Source organism: Rhinopithecus bieti, unplaced genomic scaffold (genome assembly GCF_001698545.2).
Source record: "Rhinopithecus bieti isolate Rb0 unplaced genomic scaffold, ASM169854v2 scaffold_18624, whole genome shotgun sequence".
NCBI lineage: Eukaryota > Metazoa > Chordata > Mammalia > Primates > Cercopithecidae > Rhinopithecus > Rhinopithecus bieti.
The window spans coordinates 1,935,431-1,948,933 of record NW_016809607.1 but is presented as its reverse complement, the minus strand read 5'-3'; the positions used below and the strand labels follow the sequence as shown (position 1 = coordinate 1,948,933).

Below are 13,503 nucleotides of genomic sequence, written 5' to 3'. Positions count from 1 at the left end.
TTTTTTTAAAAACGTTATAAAGTAATACTTTTAATGTTAAAATGGATAGTAATAATCAATCCAAAACATCAACTTGGTGGCTTTTATCTTATAAGAGTAAACAAAAAATTATGTTTCCTAATTTTATTATATTGTTTTCTAATGACTATTATGTCATTCTTATGGGTGGATATTAATATCTATGTGCAAACCCATTCCTGTGTTGTTGGGTTGTTATGAGGACCAAATGAGTTAATATTTATAAAGCTTTTAGAACAGTGCCTTGCCTAGTATGTTACTTTGCTGAGGCTGCTGTAACAAAATGCCACAGAATAGGTGGCTTAAACAACAGAAGTGTATTTTCTCACAGTTTTAGAGCATGGAAATCCAAGATCAAGGTGTCTGGTTATTCTCACATGTATCTTTCTCGGAGCACACACACTCCTGGTTTGCCATCTTCTTCATGTGAGGACAGTAGTCTTACAGAATTAAGCGCCACTCTTATGTCCTCATTTAATCTTTTTTTTTTCTTTTCTTTTTGAGACGGAGCCTCGCTCTGTTGCCCAGGCTGGAGTACAGTGTTGCCATCTTGGCTCACTTCAACTTCCGCCTCCCGGGTTCAAGTGACTCTCCTGCCTCAGCCTCCTGAGTAGCTGGGACTACAGGCATGTGCCACCATGCCCAGCTCATTTTTGTATTTTTTAGTAGAGATGGGTTTCACCATGTTGGCCAGACTAGTCTTGAGCTCCTGATGCTGTGATCCACTAGCCTCAGCCTCCCAAAGTGCTGGGATTACAGGTGTGAGCCACTGCGTCCAGCCTGTCCTCATTTAATCTTACCCCTTTAAAGGCCCTCTCTCCAAATACAGTCACATTCTGAGGTACTAGGAGTTAGGGCTTCAATGTATGAATTTTGGAGGGGGACATATATTGGTCCACAATACTCAGTAAACTTTAGGGGCTATCATCATCATCATCATCTTCAATGACAACAACATCATTATCACTGGAAAACACTGTACCAGTGCAGTGGCATTGGTACCAAGATAAAATACAAGGAATTTAAGGACAAAAAAAATAAGACAGACACATAAAAATATTAATACAGAAGGAAATAAATAGTATAAGAGAGTTAGAGAGAATGCTGTGAATGTTTTGGGTGGGAAAAGGTTGCTTCATGAATCCAGAAAGGATTAAGTAGAATTTGGTGAAGAAAGTTGAACTGGGGAAATGCAGAAGATAGACAGTCTAAGAACATTGAATAGTTTAGTCAAATAGGGAAAGCTCATGAGTTAGATTAACTGTATGTTGAGTAAGGAAATAGTGGGGAAAAATCCTTACCTGACTAATATCAGCTAATAGAAGGCCTTCAATGCTAAATGAAGGAATCTGCACTTTGTTCTATTGACAGTAATGAAAGTTAGTTAGCTATTTGAGACGGAGTCTCGCTCAGCCACTCAGTCTGGAGTACAGTGGCACAATCTTGGCTCACTGCAACCTCTGCCTCCCAGGTTCAAACGATTCTCTTGCCTTATCTTCCCTAGTAGCTGGGATTACAGGTGTGTGCCACCACGCCGGGCTAATTTTTGTATTTTTAGTAGAAATAGGGTGTCACCATTTTGGCCAGGCTGGTCTTAAACTCCTTACCTCAGGCCTCCCAAAGTGCTGAGATTACAGGCGTGAGCCACTGTGCCTGGCCAGTTTTATTTATTTTTACACATGAGGGTAATGCTAGCATTGTACATTAGGAAGGTAAATCTGACAGAATTATGTAAGATGAATTGGAGGAGAGGGCAGGTAGAGTTAGACAAATTTTGAAGTTATTTACATCCCACAACATGGATGAACCTTGCAGACATTATGGTAAGTTAAATAAGCCAGTAACAAAAAGACATATTGTGTGATTACACTTACGTGGAATACTTAAGAGTAGTCAAATTAATAGAGATAGAAAGTAGAATGATAGGACTGGAGGAAGGGTGGTATAGGGAGTGATTGTTTAATGGGTACAGAGTTTCAGTTTTGCAAAAGTTTTGTGTATCTTAATACAATTTATAAACAAAAACCTTCTGAAATACAGTGAAACTGCAAACTGTATTGAGTGCTGTCACTTACCACAGGGTGCTGTGAGAAATAAAACCTAACAAGTTTAAAGTGGAAAAAATAATTTTTAAGTTGCTGAAGTCATCCCAGTGAACACTAATGAAGGCTTAAACTAATATTAGCAGCCAGCAAGAAGAACAAATGAGCCAGATTTGAGCAATAGAGTCAGCAGGACTTGTAAAAGGAAGGGATTTAAGAAGAGTCAGAAATGTGTTTTGAGGTTTTTTTGCCTGGGGACTGGGGAGCTGTAGGTGGTACCGAAAAAGAGAATAAGTGAGTTCTTAAAAGAATTAAATTTAATCTTTGACATTATAACCATAAATATGTCAGTAGAACATCCTCTTAAAAATGTGAGGCCAGCAGTAGAAATTTGGAATTTGATAACGTTTAAGAGTTGCACAGGCCAGGCATGGTGGTTCCTGCCTATAATCTGAACACTTTGGGAGGCTGGAGCAAGAGGATTGCTTTAGAACAGGAGTTCAAGACCAGCCTGGACAACATAGCAAGATTCCAACTCTGCAAAAAATTAAAGAAAAACTAACTGGGCATGGTGGCACACACCTGTGGTCCTAGCTACTCACCTGTAGTCCTGTCTACTCAACTAGGCTGAAGTGGGAGGGTTGCCTGAGCCCAGGAGTTCAAGGTTGCCGTAAGCTATGATTATGCCACTGCACTCCAGCCTGGGCAACGGAGTCAGACTCTGTCTCTAAAATAAAATAAAATAAAATAAAAGACTTGCACAATGTCTTATGCTGCATAGAAAAAGATGTGAACCAAAGAAAAAAACAGATCTTTGAGAGAGAGCATAGTGTTATTAACAATGTGGGGGTAGAGGTAGAAGCCAGATTGCAAGGAATTAAGAAGTGAGTAGGTGCTGAGAAAGGAATAGTCTAACTATATTACAAATATATGAAACGACTTCAGTGAAAGGAATTGGGGGAAAGGTGTTGACATAAGTAGCTTTGGAAATGATTAGAGTGTAAGCGTAAAGGCAAAAGGAACTACACATAAGCACTGTACTCTAGTTGATAAAGTTGTTACCCATGGGTGTACAAGTTAACAATTCTGATAATATTATACATGTATATGGGAATTAAACAATTATGTAAATCAATAGCAAATGTTTGAGAGCCAGGTTTCTCATTGTTGGAGTGGGAATTTACAGATAAACAAAGGGCTGGAAACAGCATGAACTCATGTACCTTAATACAATATGGATGGTTACATATAGAAATACTTATAGATATGTATATATAAATGGGTTAATGTGTGTATTTCTTGGCTTTCTCAGCTGAAAGAGTCTATAAGCAATGACATCCCAGTAGCAGTGAGCTCACCTAGTACCCATGTCTCGGTTTCTAATAAAATTCTCCAATAAAAGGTACCAGGGCTCCTTGGAGAAAATGGCTGATTCTAGGACTGGGGCAAGAAATACACAAGATGGACCTGGACCATCTCATAATGCCAGTAATAAAGAAGTATTCAAAACAAACAAGAAAAACAAAAACCTACATTGATGAGGATATGTCAAAAGGATATAGGAGCCAACTAAGAGAGCGCCCACTGACCAAAACTGAAATAATTTGACCATCAAAATTTTAAAAATAGCATTGGGTAATAACTTAGAGTATAAACTAAATATCCATGAGTCCATACTGATATAAATAAATGAAGGAGAAGAGACATGTCTTCCATGCTGAAGAATTCCAAATGATATATGTAGCTACTCTGCCCTGAAGTAGAGGGAGCATAACTCGCACTCGTAAGGTGTTGGCTATATATGTTAACTTCCTGCTAGTGTGTACCTATGGAAAGGGAGAAGAAAAGTAACTTTACAGTGGGGAAACCTGACAAATACTGCCTTAGCCAGGCGATCAAGGTCAGTAGCAACAGTGATAAATCACATTAATATCATGTATCCTTGATGTGATATGATGAAGATGGTACTTTATCTTTGTGGTCTTCCTGTCAAAAACCCATGTTCTCTAGTCTAATGAGAAAAACTTCAGACAAATTCCAGTAGAGGAGCATTCGACAAAATACTTGACTGGTACTCCTAAAAACTGTCAAAGTCATCAAAAACAAGGAAAGGCTAGAAAACAGTCACAGCCAAACAGTCTAAGGAAATGTGACAAATAAATGTAATGTGGTATCCTGGATGAGACCCTAGGATAGAAAAGGGACATTGGTACAAACTAAGGAGATCTGAACAAAGTACAGAGTTTAGTTAATAATAACATTTCAATATTGGGTCAGTAACTGTAACAAATGCACCATACTAACGTAAGATGTTAGTAGTAGGGGAAGCTGGGTGAAGGCATGTCTTAGTCCAATTGGGCTAATATGAGAAAGTACCATAGACTGGGTGGCTTTCACAACAGACATTTATTTCTCACACTTCTGGAGGCTGGCAAGTCTATAACGGTGGGTATAAGAGAACTGTGCATGATCTCAGTTTTTGAGTCCACAAAAATAAAAGGCAGAGGAATATAATTGGGTAGAGTTTGTTTTGCTTTTTTCAAGGGAAGTTTGAGCATATCAGTATGTGATGGAAGATTTACTGAAGGAGGAAAGGTTAAAGATGAAAAAAAATAGTAGGAGTTATCTATTGAATAGATGATAACAACTGTATAAGTGGTAAGACAAACAATAGAGAGGAGGGAGGTATTTTTCTCCAAGTTGGAAGAAAAGGATTAAAAGATAGAAAAAAATGCAGAGCAGTTTTAGCGTGGAGTAACAGATATGTTGTGACAGTATCAGGTAAATATATTCTCAATAGAGGTGTTAGTGTCCAGGTCCAGGGGATGGGGATGTAGATTTGTTTTATATACAGAGATAATTTTACTTTGTTGATTGTCTACCATTATATAAAAACCTGTTTTGCTGGTATACTTTACATCACAAGGATTTGTAAAACTCAGAAACCTTAATAGGTATGTCTTAATTTAAATAAAGGAGAGCAGAAAGGAAAGATTATAAATTTACTAATGTCAAGTTTAAATTTTTCTAGGTTTCAAATCCTGGCAGATATTATGCATCTAAATTAGCTGTAGGGCACTTAATTTGCAAAACAAATCTTTTTGAAAATATACTGCATAGAAGGAATGGAATTTCTTTCTTTCTTTTTTTTTGAGATGGAGTCTCACTCTGTCACCCAGGCTGAAGTGCAGTGGTGTGTTCTCAGCTCACTGTACCCTCCACCTCCTGGGTTCAAGGGATTCTCCTACCTCAGCCTCCCAAGTAGCCGGGACTACAGGCGCACACCACTACACTTGGCTAATTTTTGTATTTTTAGTAGAGATGGGGTTTCACCCTGTTGGCCAGGCTGGTCTCGAACTCCTGACCTCAGATGATCCACCTGCCTTGGCCTCCCAAAGTGCTAGGATTACAGACATGAGCCACCGTGCCTGGCTAGAAATGGAATTTCTTTTAATTTCAGTGAGATCACTTGGGCTTTGTACAAATGGAAGCTGACACCAAACATTTTTTAGGACCTGTCAATAGATACTTGGTTGAATTAAATGTGTCATAATGGCTTGAATACAATTTCTCAAATAGTACTTATATGTATATGCTCACACCATTTTAAAGAGATGGGGGATTGATGGTTAACATTGTTTTTTCATTTGTACTTTATTTAGTGACTAACCAATAAAGTAATAGATTAATAGAGTACCACTTTGTGTGTTACTACTACTACTTTGAGTAACTTTGTGTTACTCTAGAGTTTAAAAAAACTCTAGAGACCTTTGCACATATATTAATGCTTTTATTAAAATATATATTTTGATAAATACCTGGTCATTGTAAAAAGTTTAGAAAGTGCAGATTAGTAAAAAGTTCTTAAATCTCACAGATAACCACTGTTAACATTTTTTTGGTGTACTATCCTCCCGATATTTTATATGTATATTTTTTACCAATTGTATATATTGTAAACACATATGTAACCCCGTGTTCCTTCTAAGCTCAATCACTGGAAAACAGAAGAATACCATTCTATAGCTAAAAAGATTTTAGAAATATAAAAGCCAGTGATTTTTTTTTTCCTGATCTTTTTCTTTTTTAAACATCAGAACCCTTTCTCAAGGTAGTAAATATAAAATTGAAGCTGTGTAGGGTGTCATGCCACCTAATCTTTACCCTTCCCTGAAAATAAATAAAAATCTGGGTCCCTAAGTATTGCCAAGAATTCCTACTGAAAATAATTTTGCTCTACCCGCTAATATTCTGCTCTGTTAAAGGAATTTTGAGTTAATGCATTTCCCATTTTCTCAGTTTAAATTGTTTTTTGGTTTTCTTCTGCAGTAAAACTAGATTTTCATATGCCTTTCCAAAGGAATTTCCTTATAGGATGAATCATGTAAGTATATGGTATAAAATAGAACACTTATCAAAGCTATATATAAACTAGCTCTATATTATATTAGACTAAATTTAGTAGTTTCCTAGAAATGGCAGTTTCAAATATTACATAAATACAGACATTATTCTAAATTAAAGCTAAATAACTTTTACCATTTAAAAAAATACTTCATAGTAGTGATTATCAACCCTGGCTGCTCATTAAATCACCTTGGGAACTTGTAAATAATACTGATGTTGGATCCTTTCCAGAACAACAAAATCAGAATTTTCAGGCTTGGGGCTCCCAACATTGGTACTGTGTAAAAGCTCCCAGGTGATACTACTATTCAGCTGGGATTTAAAACTAATGGAACAATATGAAATATAAGGTGAGTTTTCATTGACATTTTAATAGGTATGTCCTTTTTCCACCTTGCAAGGGATTTGTTTAAGTTACATTTTTTTAATTAAGTAGATGTAACAAAGTATACGAAAAGTCTGATGGTTTACAGGGATATTTTAAGAAAAGGGGTAATAAGAATGTTGGTGAGAAGCTTGGCTTTTCTACAAGGATTAAAATCTCTTATAATCATATTGCATGTAAATAAGTAATTTTTATTGCAGATATTATTTTAATATAAACTATGTTTATTGTTTGGATTTTAAAACTTCTTATAAAATTTTTAATATTACTATATTTGAATTTATGTTAGATTCAAGTGGATGGACTTATCTAATTTTGGTTTCATATTAAAATTTCATTGATAATCTTTGTTTTCAACAGATATTAGAATGTGAATTCTATCTTTTAGAACTAATGGTAAGTAAATCTTCTGTGATTAATTGATTAAAACATTTTTAAAATTTAATGAAGTTGGAAATTATTTAAAGAAAGTATTTTAGGGAGGTACATTTTAAAACCATCCACCTGATATGTGATGGTGAAATCATGGTAGCCTATTTATATTAGCATCTAGAGTCTCTCTGATGCCTGTAAAATAATTTGTATATCCTACTTAGGGATGAGAAAATTTTTCTGTTTTATAGTAAGTAACTATAATGAAAGGATTACAAACAGACAAGTCAGGACATTAAACCACCGTAAATTATGTGCACAATTTGTGTGTGCGTGCAGTGTTATTTAAAGATAGATTATGTCTTTGGCAGAATTCTGCTCCTCCAGTTGGGAATTATGGATTTATAGGCTAATAAGAGGTTTCAGTGTGTTGCAGATGTGACACTTTGAGTCTCTAAGGGAATGAATGGATGCTGACTGACTGCCAACCGATTTATCAAGGTATATTCCAGAGAGAGCACTGCCTTCACTATTATAGTAGAGTTTAGGGCTGTCATACTGCTTGCTTAAGAGAATAAAAGGGAAGCAAGCATGAGTTAGTGAAATTCACTTTGAAATACACAATTACAAATCAGTTGGGTAATGATAACATTTTTGTGTTGTAATAAATCTGTTTTTTATACATACACATTTTTTAAACTGTTTCTAGGATTGTTGCTTGATAGTGTATCATCCTTATAGACCTTTGCTCCAGTATGTGCAGGACATGGGCCAAGAAGACATGTTGCTTCCCCTTGCATGGTAATTAGAACAGAAGTTATTAATAGTGTAACGTGTTATTAGATAGGAAGGTTGACAATTAAATATGAAGTCCAGTATTTTTAAAGTCATTAAACTATTGCCCCAAGATATTTTATGTTGAGCAAAATACCACTTGTTGAATTTTAGTAACTATAGTGGTGTACATGCCAAAATGAAAACAATCCTAAATTATCTGTTCCATAAATATACCTATTAAAATTTAATTTTATACAAAACACAGACTGTTAACATAAAAATTAAGACTGAAGCTATCTTTAATCAGAATACTTTTTGGTAGTATGCAACATACATATAAATTTACTGTATAATTTCTGTTTTTTTAATTTGATTTTCCTGATTTTAAAAAATTAGAAAAATGTGTTTATAATTTGTTATGAGATTTTGAAATTTAAAATATATTTAGCTGTAATTTTATTCATTGATATGTGCTTATTTGTTGTCACATTCATGTATCCATCCTTTTGCCTTGATGTTTTCACTTTTATAGCTGTGCTTCAGTAATATAAAAGGAAATAAATGTGTGCAAAGATGGGAAATCTGGCCCTCTCTGGAGGAAATGTACAACCAGATGAGGTAGTTCTGCTTTCAGTAATAATATGATTTACATTTCTATAGGAGGATAGTGAATGATACCTACAGAACGGATCTTTGCCTACTGTATCCTCCTTTCATGATAGCTTTAGGTATGTAAGCATGGTGTGCCTTTATTAGTTAAATTAGTTATAAACCTATTTAGGTCATCCTAAATTTCACCCTATTGTACTTTGTGTTTTTATGTTCCATGAAGTAATAGACTAATCCTTGCATGTGAACTTTCAATAATATGAACTGCAACTGTCACAAATCAGGATTATTATTCCCCTACTCCCTTTTTTTGGTAAGTTTTTTTTTTGAAACCATTCAAAATAGTTTTAATCAGTGTCTGAATAGAATATATTTGTTTTTTAGAGGGAAAAGTTCAGAATTAAGCCAGCTAATATTAGTTGTAGCATGTAAAATAATTGGGCCTTTCATATCTTGAGCCCAAACAAGTACTCAGAGGTTGTGTAAAGGAGCATCTGTGGTCCCTAATGCTTGGCTGGAGGAGAAGTTAGATACATTCATTCTACTGTCTGTGGAAAGCAGTGCTGTAATGGGTGGAGTCAGATAGTCCTAGGCTTAAACTTTACTTCCTTTACAATTGTGGGAAAATTATCTGACCTTTCCGTGTTTGTTTCCTTAATTGTAAAATGGAGAGAATACTAGTAATTCCACTGAGCCATTTGAAGAATTAAATGAGATAGCTTGTACAGCACCAAATAATGCCTGTTATATATTGGGCACTTGTTAATTTTGTTCCTTTTCCTTCTGTTGATTTTTGTTTTTTGTTTTGTTTGTTTTGTTTTGTTTTGTTTTGTTTTGTTTTTTTGAGATGGAGTCTCGCTCTGTCTCCCAGGCTGGAGTGCAGTGGTGTGATCTCAGCTCACTGCAAACTCTGCCTCCTGGATTCAAGCGATTCTCCTGCTTCAGCCTCCTGAGTAGCTACAGGAGGATTATAGGTATGCACCACCATACCTGGCTAATTTTTGTGTTTTTAGCAGAGATGGGGTTTCACCATGTTGGCCAGGCTGGTCTTGAACTCCTGACCTCAGGTGATCCACCCTCCTTGGCCTCTTAAAGTGCTGGGATTACAGGCATGAGCCACCGTGCCCAGCCCCTTCTATTGATTTTTATAACTCCATCCTCTTGATTTTCCCGTCTTATTTTCCATTGGTTTGTCTTTGTTCAGTTGTTAATTATTCCTTAAATGTTCGGCCTTCTTACATCAGGGCTGACAAATAGGTTGTCAGGTCTTCTTACATCAGGGCTGACAAATAGGTTATACTTACACTTCTGTATTACTGGCAGCTCCCTGAAAGGACTGGATTTGAAAGGATTTTTGAAGTGGTGTCTGGGTTTAGTGGGTACGAATACTGGGATCTCTATAGGTAGGAAGGAAGGGATAACAACATGTGTGACATCTTTGCCATCCCTGCAGTTTTCTTCTTGGGTACTTTCCATGTGATTCATGGCTTCTACTATCACTTATGTGCTGAAACATTTAAATTTCTTTATTTAGCCAAGATCTTGCCACTTTTCAGTTCTTTATATCCATCTTCCTTTTACATAGCTCCACTTGGCATCCCAGCAGCACCTCAGCCTCATGATGAGGACTGAGCTCATCACTTTGCCCCAAAATATGTTCCTCCTTTTAATGTCTTTGCCAGCTTGGTGAATAGCACGAGTTATATACCTTACTTGGAAACCCAGCAGTTAGGCCCTTTCATCTCCCTCAATACCCACGTGTAGTTGTTTACCAATACATTTTGTGCCTTCATCTCGATTGTTCCTTCTGTAATCTCATAGTCATCTCATTTCTATCCATGTTACCACAGCAGTCTCCTAACTGGCTTGTTAGCCTACAGCACTCCCATCCTCAGAGAGCCTATCTATCCTCCAAACTGTTGTGAAGCTAGTGGTTTCACCTGGGGATAATTTTGCCCCAAGGGGACATTTGGCAATGTTTGGTTTTAGTTGTCATAACTAGGGTAGGGTGCTACTGGCATCTAGTGCGTAGAAGCCAGGGATGCTGCCAAGCATCTTGTAGTATTCAAGACAGTGTCAGAGAATTGTTCAACCTAAGATGTCAGTAGTGCCAAGTTTGAGAAACCTGGAGCCAGCCGAATTCATCTCCCAATTGATATACATACTATTCCCTTCTCATTTTTTGTTAGGACTTGGCTTAGATATCTCCTCTTCAGTGACCCTCCCCCACCCTTTCGGCATCACCTCAGTCTGGGTTTAGGATGCTTTCTCGATCTCCAGTGTACTCTATGCATGCCCATGTTAATAGCATTGTCCACTGTATTTTAATTTCCTGTTTTTATCATTTCAGTCCTTTAGTTTTTTAACCCCTTCTTGACCTAAGCCTTACTCATAGCTTTGCTTGACTTAGGGCAACCATTGTGTCAGTTCACATTTGAGTTGCTATTTGCCTAGAATGTCATCCTTAGCAAAGACATATGGATAACCAGACCAAGGAGTATAACTTAAGCTGGGGTCGGTTCAGTATATCCAGGCTGCTCAGTAGAAATTGTTTTAGGCAAAGTTGTGATGTAGATTGTTCTCTTTTGTTAGTTTATATTGTATATAACATATATAACTAATTTTATATACAGTATATTACCTTTTTTTTTCTAACCTTTATTTGATTACAACACTGAATTCTGTAAGGATGTGCCCAACTTTCACATAACTTGATCATATGCTAATAATGAAAAGGAAGAAAAAAGGCGAGGCAACACTGCTTTTAACTGAAATGTGGAAACATAGTCAACATTGTTAAAACCTAGTGTATTAATTGACATTTTTGTTTGTTTTGTTTTGTCGCACTGACTTCTGGGTGCAGTTTAACTGCTGCTTTGTACACTACTCAAGGGATAACTTCCCTTTTCCATTCTCCTCATTGAATGTTTTTCCTCTTTAACTTGCCTGACTCTCAAGGCAACTGCACCGTGAATAGCACGCAGTGAGGACCAGATGTCAAGAACTTGATGTAATTACTCTAGTAATTTTTTCTGTCTCGGATTACATTGTTGAGGTGGTCAATGGTAACTCTCATATGTAGCTGTTTAATTCTTTTTAAAGAGTGTTGGAAAATACACGGGAAATTTTTTTAGTGAAAAATCTTTGTTAGATCATATTCTGTGTTTGCAGTTAAACATGGATAGTTGTCTCTCCTTTTCATTTCAGCTTGCCTACATGTAGCCTGTGTTGTACAGCAGAAAGATGCCAGGCAATGGTTTGCTGAGCTTTCTGTGGATATGGAAAAGGTATTCTGTAAAATTCCGTTAGTTGTATGTAAACTTGAATGTTTAAAAATTAATGTCATATGTACTTACCATGAGCCTAAAATCTTATGATGTCCACCAGGCTAAGAAGATTATTGGTTACAAAATATTAAGAAATATGGGCTGGGTGTGGTGGTTCATCCCTGTAATCCCAGCACTTTGGGAGGCCTAGGTGGTCGGATCACCTGAGGTCAGGAGTTCAAGACCAGCCTGACCAATATGGTGAAACCCCATTTCTACTAAAAATACAAAAATTAGCCGGGTGTGGTGGCATGCACCTGTACTCCCAGCTACTCCGGAGGCTAAGACAGAATTGCTTGAACCTGGGAGGCAGAGGTTGCAGTAAGCCAAGATCATGCCACTGCATGCGAGCCTGGGCAACAGAGCAAGACTCCATTTGGTAGGAAGAGTTAATGCTGATTATTTAAGCTATGTATCTCTTTTCAGTTTAGGATTAAACAGAATGGTAAACTTTTGGTTTGATTGGTTGCAAAGTAGCCTCTAATTCCCAGGATTATTTTAAAAGCTCCCTGGTAACCACTGAATACTACTGTGAACTTCTGTAACATAGCCTATCTCCTGGCAAAGTGGCTTTTGGTGTGTTTCTAGCTTTTGTGCCCAAGTGTTAGATGCATTAAAATTAATCCTAAGGTTAGGTTCTACTCAGGTGGGAAAAAAACGGCTAATTTAGAAACTAGTTATTTCAAATTTGTAGCTGCCAGTTTTTGAACACCTTAATGTATGTGTAGTTAACAGAGAATCAAAACATCTTTTGTGCACTACCCCCCATTAAGTTGTTTAAAATAATTTATACTAGAGGAGTGTACTCTATAATGGTATATTCCCTCATTATTAGAACCTTTATTCTTAGTATGTTTCAGTTTAAAAGATATCATCAAATGGAAGGAAATCAACTGCAGAGATAGATAAGAATGGAAAATGCACACATGCTGAAAAATGAGAGGCTAGAAGGAAAATCCTAAACAGCATTGTGGTGAAAAATACTGCTTTCAAATTTATCAGGATTTAAGGACAGAGACTACTCTTTTCTGAGGGTTGTGTAGTAAGTGATGCGTGCTCTTTATATAAATGTTGCTTGTTTTTGCCACTGAGAACTTCTCAAATATTTTCTTTTAGATTTTGGAAATAATCAGGGTTATTTTAAAACTATATGAGCAGTGGAAGAATTTCGATGAGAGAAAAGAGATGGCAACCATTCTTAGTAAGATGCCGAAACCAAAACCACCTCCAAACAGGTACTTTGTAGACTTTAATTATTGATATCATTTAATTATATATCATACTTACCATATTTTTCGTAGGTTATGTTGTTTTACAGTTTTTAAAACATTTCTTCCAAAACTTCATGATCCATGTTAATTTTATTATTTAAATTTGTGATTTGATTGAAAATGTCTCATTTAAAAAAAAACACTAATCTGATTAGTAACTTTTCCTAATGCAGTGAAGGTATATTACAGGTATCTCTCAACATATGGTCATATACCATAAATTTAAAGCTGATAGAATTAGGCAAGTTCATCCGAAATTCAGGGCAGAATTCAGAACTATAGTAGTTTCATGTCAG

The 13,503-nt window shown here is 36.3% G+C and overlaps 2 protein-coding genes across 3 annotated transcripts in view; one reads left to right on the top strand and one right to left on the bottom strand.

The window, feature by feature from the left end:
• The window catches only part of LOC108540687 (thiosulfate sulfurtransferase like domain containing 3), a 50,198-nt gene that overhangs the window by 8,490 nt on the left and 28,205 nt on the right, over positions 1 to 13,503 (bottom strand). The gene's annotated exons all lie outside the window — the stretch shown is intronic.
• The window catches only part of CCNC (cyclin C), a 13,309-nt gene continuing 5,265 nt past the window's right edge, over positions 5,460 to 13,503 (top strand). The window contains exons 1-6 of one of the 2 annotated variants that reach the window (XM_017889829.1): positions 5,460 to 6,444; positions 7,213 to 7,248; positions 7,934 to 8,025; positions 8,662 to 8,729; positions 11,818 to 11,897; positions 13,053 to 13,171. In XM_017889829.1, coding sequence (XP_017745318.1) covers positions 6,436 to 6,444; positions 7,213 to 7,248; positions 7,934 to 8,025; positions 8,662 to 8,729; positions 11,818 to 11,897; positions 13,053 to 13,171 — 404 coding nt within the window. In that variant the 5' untranslated portion in view covers positions 5,460 to 6,435. The remainder of the gene's footprint in view (positions 6,445 to 7,212; positions 7,249 to 7,933; positions 8,026 to 8,661; positions 8,730 to 11,817; positions 11,898 to 13,052; positions 13,172 to 13,503) is intronic. The other variant, XM_017889828.1, reaches the window with a different exon arrangement.